The 7,637-nt window shown below is 30.1% G+C and overlaps 5 protein-coding genes across 6 annotated transcripts in view; 4 read left to right on the top strand and 1 right to left on the bottom strand.

The window, feature by feature from the left end:
* Nucleotides 1–409: 409 nt before the first annotated feature.
* On the top strand, nt 410–667 carry LOAG_10923 (hypothetical protein; the record flags this gene model as incomplete). The annotated part of the gene is made up of 1 exon (XM_003146446.2): nt 410–667. The coding sequence occupies one exon, from the start codon at nt 410–412 to the stop codon at nt 665–667; it is 258 nt and encodes an 85-aa protein (XP_003146494.2).
* Nucleotides 668–2,333: 1,666 nt separating this feature from the next.
* Nucleotides 2,334–2,643, top strand: LOAG_10924 (hypothetical protein; the record flags this gene model as incomplete). Its single annotated transcript, XM_020448255.1, has 2 exons — nt 2,334–2,407; nt 2,457–2,643. The coding sequence occupies 2 exons, from the start codon at nt 2,334–2,336 to the stop codon at nt 2,641–2,643; spliced, it is 261 nt and encodes an 86-aa protein (XP_020301585.1).
* Nucleotides 2,644–3,739: 1,096 nt separating this feature from the next.
* Nucleotides 3,740–4,366, top strand: LOAG_17308 (hypothetical protein; the record flags this gene model as incomplete). The annotated part of the gene is made up of 2 exons (XM_003146448.2): nt 3,740–3,862; nt 4,226–4,366. The coding sequence occupies 2 exons, from the start codon at nt 3,740–3,742 to the stop codon at nt 4,364–4,366; spliced, it is 264 nt and encodes an 87-aa protein (XP_003146496.2).
* A 673-nt stretch (nt 4,367–5,039) lies between these two features.
* On the top strand, nt 5,040–5,478 carry LOAG_17309 (hypothetical protein; the record flags this gene model as incomplete). The annotated part of the gene is made up of 2 exons (XM_020449967.1): nt 5,040–5,127; nt 5,281–5,478. 2 exons carry the CDS (start codon nt 5,040–5,042, stop codon nt 5,415–5,417), a joined length of 225 nt encoding a protein of 74 aa, XP_020306422.1. The 3' UTR covers nt 5,418–5,478.
* Nucleotides 5,479–5,514: 36 nt separating this feature from the next.
* Nucleotides 5,515–7,637, bottom strand: part of LOAG_17310 — a 4,527-nt gene continuing 2,404 nt past the window's right edge. For both annotated transcript variants that reach the window (XM_020449968.1, XM_020449969.1), the window contains exons 5-10: nt 7,414–7,569; nt 7,182–7,289; nt 6,861–6,938; nt 6,578–6,682; nt 6,267–6,380; nt 5,515–5,932 (exon numbers count right to left, since the gene is read on the bottom strand). In XM_020449968.1, coding sequence (XP_020306423.1) covers nt 5,729–5,932; nt 6,267–6,380; nt 6,578–6,682; nt 6,861–6,938; nt 7,182–7,289; nt 7,414–7,569 — 765 coding nt within the window. In that variant the 3' untranslated portion in view covers nt 5,515–5,728. The remainder of the gene's footprint in view (nt 5,933–6,266; nt 6,381–6,577; nt 6,683–6,860; nt 6,939–7,181; nt 7,290–7,413; nt 7,570–7,637) is intronic.

Here is a 7,637-nt window from a genome sequence, read left to right on the forward strand (position 1 = left end):
TCATGATTCATCATGGTACATGCAAATACAGACAAGCTTAATACTAATCATGATTCATCATGGTACATGCAAATACAGACAAGCTTAATCTTAATCATGATTCATCATGGTACATGCAAATACAGACAAGCTTAATCTTAATCATGATTCATCATGGTCCATGCAAATTAGTACATCTTAATACATTCATTTATGATCCTTTATTACGGAATTTCTTCAAGTTTATTAGCGACAACTCCTAATAAAGATACGTGTAATCTCGTCAGGTAACATTCGTAATGCGTATACCTGTGCCATTATTTTTCTCACATTCTGAATTGAACCATTGATTAATAAATTCTGAAACTTTAGATTTAAATCTGTTAATCATATTTTAAATTTATAATAAATTTGAGAAAAAGAAGGTAAAATGTTGAATTCTTCAGGATTAGTTGGAAATGATACATATTTGATTGGTTTGGATAAAGATGATAATCAATGGTATTGGATTGATGATCATATGGAATTGAATTATACAAATTGTCGCGCATTAGAACCAAATAGTTGCTGCGGAAGGAAAGTGAAATGTGTTGCGGTAAACTGGAACGGAATAATGAACAATCAATGGGACGGTATCGATTGTAATAATATCCCTCCGGCAAATTTCATATGCAAAAAGAAACTTTAATCTACACTTTTGTAGTATCATTTATTATGAATCATTTGCTTCTTTACTATAATTCATTTACTAATATAATGGGAATAAATAGAAGTGAATTGCAATGAATTGTTATCAGTGTAATAATCCATTACATTATTGAAATATTTTAATTTTAAATGAATTCAACAGAATTTAAATTTAAAATCGTTAAAATCACATTGGAATAAATTGAAGTTTGATAAAGATGAAATATCTAGAGATTTAAACTAAAACTATTAAGGAATTGGCTGGGACATATTAATTGGTACTTCTGATCATATTTGCTGTAATACTTTTGACAAAAAAAAGAAAAATTATATCACCATTATATCAAATGGTACCACCATTATATGTGCAACAGTAAACATTTTAGATTTTTTTTTACTGTTTCAAATATCGGAACTTGTATTCATTACTTTAAAATGAAAGTTGATAACAAGCAAGATCGAAACGATTGTCACCGATGGACGTGTGCTTACTGTGTGACGTGAATAACGTATTTGACGTAATAAATACTTTACTGCAATTGAATATAGAATTTCCCTTACTCCAATAGTCGAAAATAAAGAATGTGATAGGACAAATACTGCCACTTTTTCTGCTACAGTTATACTTTTAAATTGATTGTTTTGTTAGTATAAATGCATTCATTTTATATGAATTGTACAGACACATACAAGCTGTACAAATATTCGGAATTGTTTTTTCATTGGATAGATTTTATATTAGAATTTAAATTTTGATTTTTATGAATGCATTATTATTTCAAATTTATTTCAAATGTATTTTTGAAATTTAATGTAAAAAGCAATTTCTCCTGCAAATTACATGCAAAATATTGAAAATATATGTTTAAAACAGAATTATAATTTGAAAGTAAAGTCTATTTTCAAGTATTGAATATATTTCTTTTAACGATTTTTGGTTGCTATTTTTTTACCGCAATATAGCCTTTATTTTTTCGAAGATATGTCAGAATTTGCTATCTCATCTACAAGAGAATATCAAGTGGGAATGTCAAATGTCACTTGTTGTCAATCATATATCATCAAAAAATAATTCTAGATATCACAGTAGCATATCTGAATGAAGTATGGAAAATGGCAGTATCATATCATCTTGAGTTAGCATCCTTATCATCATTAGTGGTTCTCCGTGTATTATTCTGGTGGAAAGGCAGTATTTGGAAGCATATCTACAAGGAATTACTAATCTCGACTATACTTTTCCTAACCATTTCATTCTTTTATCGGTCGGATTACTTCTTTGATAGAAAACAAAAATTGTGCAGATTTTTTTTTTTTTTCTATAGTAACAGAATATTAAATTATTCAAAACTAACTATAATTTACCAAAATTTATAAATTTTGTTTTCAATCCTTTATCTAAAATGTAATAAATCGAAGTGTGAAAACTTTTTTTTTTTGAAAATTCTTTAATCTAATTCATTTTAGCATTTTCGGAAATTTAGTGCGTTATTTCGATACACGATTGGAATACATACCTATTACTTTCATAGTTGGCTTCTTCATCGATATGACAATAAATATTTTTATTAATATTGGTTATATTGAATCATAAGTTTGTTTTTTCTCTTTTAATTTTAATTTTAAAATTTTTTGAGAATAGCTTTTTTCACAGATAAAATTTGAAAATGATCGATTCAAAGAATGCTTCTGAAGTGGAAAATAATGAAAATATGTCGCAGAATCCATTCGCTAACATATTGTATGCATTATTTAATATTTACTTTAATAAAAAATGTTATTATTTTCAGAAATGCATTATTTATTACTAATTATATTCATGGTAAGGATGAAAATATCAAGCAATTACTTTTAACTTTAACGCGATATTTATGTCTTACGCAAATTTTTGTGTTCCGTGATATCAGTATTCAAGTACGGAAACGTTTCCCGATAGTGACATCCATATGTAACCGTCGTGACATTAAATTGCTTTGATAGGGATTCTTTCGAAGGAAGAAAAAGAGAAATTAGACTTGACTTCATTAAACTTCAATAGCAAGTACTGGACACCAATACGATGGATTCATGCTACTGCATTGGAAGCACGGAAAGCGGAGAAAATTACTTCGGATTTTCTATACTGAAAATTATGCGCTGTAAAATTTCCCCAAAAATTTTAAATCATTAAATGGTTTTATTTCTCAATTTGAAATTTCAAAATTTTATCCCACCCAATATTTGGAAAAATATTTGAGTGAGAATTTCAGGAAGTTGACAAATTTCGTCACAACTTACAACTCTTATGCAATTACAATTGGGTACCTATACCGCTAGTTTATTCACAGTTAGACTTAAATTGCTATTCATTTTCGATTTACCTAATTTCATACCATTTACTTATAACTTCTTAAGAGTTATTCTAAATAATATATTCCTATTGTTGATTCGTTTCGTTGTTTACAGGTGTTGTATGAATTTATTCAAATGATGTGACATTTTTTTTCAAATTATTGTCATAAGGCAGAAGAAGACTTTTTTTTTTTCTCATGCTATAATTTTCTTGTTATCTTATTCAAATGGGAAATGATAAAATTTATTTTTAGCTGTTTACGTTTATTTCTTTGTATATCTTATCAGTCGACAATTTATCGTTAATGATAATACTCTCATAAGTGATATTAGTTTTGATATTTTTTGCTGCTCAAATTGGATTGAATTGAATTTTCGAAATCATATTTCAATCTGAGGCAATAATTTATGAAAACATCTGGATGCAGTTTTTTTTTTGTATTTAAATTCTGATATTATTGTGAAACACTAATAAATTGTTAGGAATTGTATGATCAAAAAATGAAATAAATAATTCATATCTATTTAAAAATGAGAATTTTGTTTATTAATTTAAAAATAACTAATTTTACTTGTGTGAATTTTTGAAATCAATCAATACATCTATTTTTGACTATTACTTATTTGAAGTTTTTTTAAAGTAATTTTCTGTAGTATTCTCTTACAAGAACTGATTACTTGTCAAAGTAAATCGACAGAAAGTTCAAATCCTTTCTTATAGCTTGACCTGATAATACCAGTGATGACAATGATAGAATTCGTGTTTTTTATTGGTTGGTTAAAAGTTGCACAGACGCGGCTTAATCCATTCGGTGACGATGATGATGACTTCGAATGCAATTATCTTATCGATAAAAACCTTGCCGTAAGACTTTGATCAGATTCGGAAATTTCGAAGTGAGCCATATTAACGGTAGTCTATCTGGATATTTTTAGCACAAATATTGGAATTGTTTTCCAGTCAGAGTAATTTGACGGGAATTCTAACCGAATACAGTAGATTAAGGTTACCCTAACCGTCATTTCATCAAAACAGCCTATGCCACGTGACATTTTTCAAAATAATTTAGACAGAAACTTTCTCTTACCTAATTTTGTCCTCCTTGGATTGATACAGTGAAGCTTAAGCTTAATCAATGTCGGACGGAAGTTCCAGCAATGAAATGACTAATCTAATTTAATAAACGTAACTAATCTAATTTAGTAAGAATTGATGAAGATGTTCCAGACAAGTTTCTGCACTGCTGACAACTATAATCGTGTACCTGAATTACAACCTGATCTTTTCTGGCAAAACCACAACGTATTTTCTACTTCTACGGATACACCGTTAACTGGATCAGCTGCAAATTTAAAGTACGCTTTTTAACTTACACAGAATTCAATACCATAGTTTAACCACTGACTGCAGTTTCATAAGTGCAGTATTTATGAATGTATCATCTCTTTTTAATTCCATCATTTAAATTCACAGTGGACTCAAGTGTATTCAAAATGTTTTTCACATATTTTATTTCAAGACTAGAGTTAACGACGAGACAAGCAGAAATAGTAAACTGTCGTTTGCAGTTGGTTTCCTTCAATTCCAGCCAAAGATTATCACAAATTTCGCTGAATGCTGATCACCGAAAGAGGCTAAAACAATTATTCCCACAATCACAATAAGTTTAGAAATGGAATAAAGAAATAAAAATTAAAAAAAATAAAAGTATCAGCATAAGTTTACGTCTTTTTAGAATGATTTTTTGACGACGACAAATTAGAAAGAATGGATATAAAAATGGGAATCTGCAGAAGTCCTCTAGTCTTCGCGATAGCGCATTATTCAAATGCAGATTGACTGATTTCACGAGTATCAGATACTATGTATTTCTGAAATCCTTAAATATTGCTCAAGGGTTTTAAGGGTTTATCGATTCATAATGTGTTATTAAAGACCGTTTGAAATTCTTAACAAGAGCAAGAAGAAGTACGATATTTGCAAAAACCGTACACCAACTCAGCTTAAAATAGAATTTAACATTATTTACAACTATAGAACAATGAAATGTAACCAAACATTATTGGCATGCAACAACCTGCAAAGTAGTGATCTGGAAAAAGCTATGAATATGGTAGCGTCACGTTACTGTAAGTTATTGAATGTTTGGAAAAAGTTGCTTTGTTATGATCTTGCTTCGCACATACGCCAGATCCTTAACAGGTTGAGCAAGACGCCAGAATAATTTGGTCTATTATTAAGTATCATAAGGATATCAGAAATTAAACGCTTTTTCCTTTTAGATCATTCTAAGGAATCAATCAGCCGACCATTGATACAGTTAAAGCAATACAGTACATCGCAAACTAACTATTTCGTATCATCGGATCCGAGCATGAACAACGACATGGAAAATGAGATAGAAATTACTCGCTTATAAATTTTCAATTCATCCTTAAATATGCCCATGAAGAAAACGAATCAAAATTGAGTGATTTTCCTAAAACATCCAATAAATCACCCAAGCTAATTTATCCTTCCGAAGTGCTTTTCGTTTTTAAATATTATTTGTGTAGAATACAAATAATTTGCTTAGTAACCACTCAACAATAACATTTAGAATTATGCAAATGTATTCTGATTTACACGGGACTGAATATGGTATCTTCAATGTAGCAGTCGGATATGACATGAAAAACTGAGCAAAAATCCAGAATGATGATAGATTAGTGATCGGATGAGAAGATAAATTTAACAGATTGAAGATAAATAATCAAAAATATTTGTTAATGCTATGTCATGAAAACGTTTAGAAAGATCAGGGTACGCATTAACAACAGCACGTGCAGCGATGTAAAACAAGCTCGGCGGTGTGATCCAACATCTCTGGAGCTGATTTGTCCGTCTTTCGAACTTTTCATCCGTGGTACCACCAAAAATATATACACAACCTTCCTACGAATATTTGCTCTTGATGAAGTGAAAAAATAATTTCAATTTTATACTAAAAAATCAGAAGAAAAATTAATCTTGGAGACATTATTTCTTCATCCATAAACTCCATATTTTTTGGAAGAACAAAATGTTTCCACGACAGGGCCACCTGTAGTATGAAGATTTTTTGAGTCCTCAGGCTTTATGAATGAAATGAATCTGATTTAATGCCTGTCCTAAGATGATTTAAACATTCAACAAAATTTAAAATTTCCGAGTTGTTATGAGAATCAACTAGAAACAGTGGGATTTCTTTCTTAAAAAGATTATTGAGATAAAAGATATTTGCGCATACTGGAGTAACGGTAGCTGCATGGAAACATATTTGCTGATTTAGTTGGCCAGGCAGCAATGTCCAACACCACTCCTTCAAATCAAGTTTCCAACAATCTTGAAGCAATTTGGGGCGCTGCAACAATCCTTCCTTTAAATTTGATCATGGACAACAAATCTCTCCTCCCCCAATATTCCTATTGCCACAATTGAATAAACTGTAAATTGTAAAGATCCATGAAATATTTTCAAAAAGCATCGCGCAACAATATGTTACTTGAACAGTAAATGTTACAGAAAAAACAAATTAAATATATTGAATGACAAGAATACCAAAACTATTTGATCAACCAACTGGTGTATTACTGACTTTTCTGTACAACCACCAAGAATGTAAGCATTATTGCCAAATTTTACGCAACCGTAGTATAATCGACCCTTAACAACAGAGCACTTAAAATGTGAAAGGAAAATAAATGTCAATCATGAATAAGAGACAACTTACAAAATTTACATTCAAACTGTATTTTGTTCCGTGTAATTTTTTAATATCGATATACGATACGAAGCGATAAAATGAAAAATGAAGCAAATTTTTGAATTAAAAGAAACATACTACTGGATATCCATAATTTATGTCAGGTAAGGTCATTTGGGTGCGAAATTTGTTTTCCGATGTATTGAATACTAATAACTAAAAATTGAGACATAAATTATGCATACATACATAATATTATAATTTGAAAAAATAGCTAAAGTTAAGTTTTTAGAGGTACCGTTAAATGTCTCATTTATTTGGTTTGCCTCAAAATTAAGCTAAATTTATTTTCAAAAATATTAAACAGAATTACTGAAGTGTTTGGTAAGTCACTTGACTGCTGGTAATATTTTTTAATGCATAAAATGCTTTATTCTTTATACTGTAGTAAAGGCAAACCTCTATAAGAGGTGAAGTCCATTCCGGAGTACCACCACCTATAAGTATTATTTCATCGTTGACGACTACAGCTTCATGTCTATATCGGCCATTGACATCTGATCCATCCTACAAAAATAATTTTGATTCTCCTGAATAATCTTTCTATTCGAAAAAACAGTTAAAACTGCTCGAACTCGAATGCATGCGAAAAAATTGGTAACGAAGACAAAACAAGAAACTTGCAAATTACATGAAGAAGCGTCCATCGCCAGTGAACTGGTTCTAGTTCGTCTCTCTCATCTTCTTTGCCATTGAATTCAGGTTCTAAGCTACGAACTTGTAAATTATATTCCCATCCAGTTGTTCCACCAAACGCATAGAATTTCCCATTATTATGCACAAGACACTGAAAAGGGATAATTCCAACTACAATTCCACCTAAACGCNTAGAATTTCCCATTATTATGCAACAAA

The sequence above is a fragment of the Loa loa genome, assembly GCF_000183805.2.
Source record: "Loa loa unplaced genomic scaffold supercont3.60, whole genome shotgun sequence".
NCBI classification, from domain to species: domain Eukaryota; kingdom Metazoa; phylum Nematoda; class Chromadorea; order Rhabditida; family Onchocercidae; genus Loa; species Loa loa.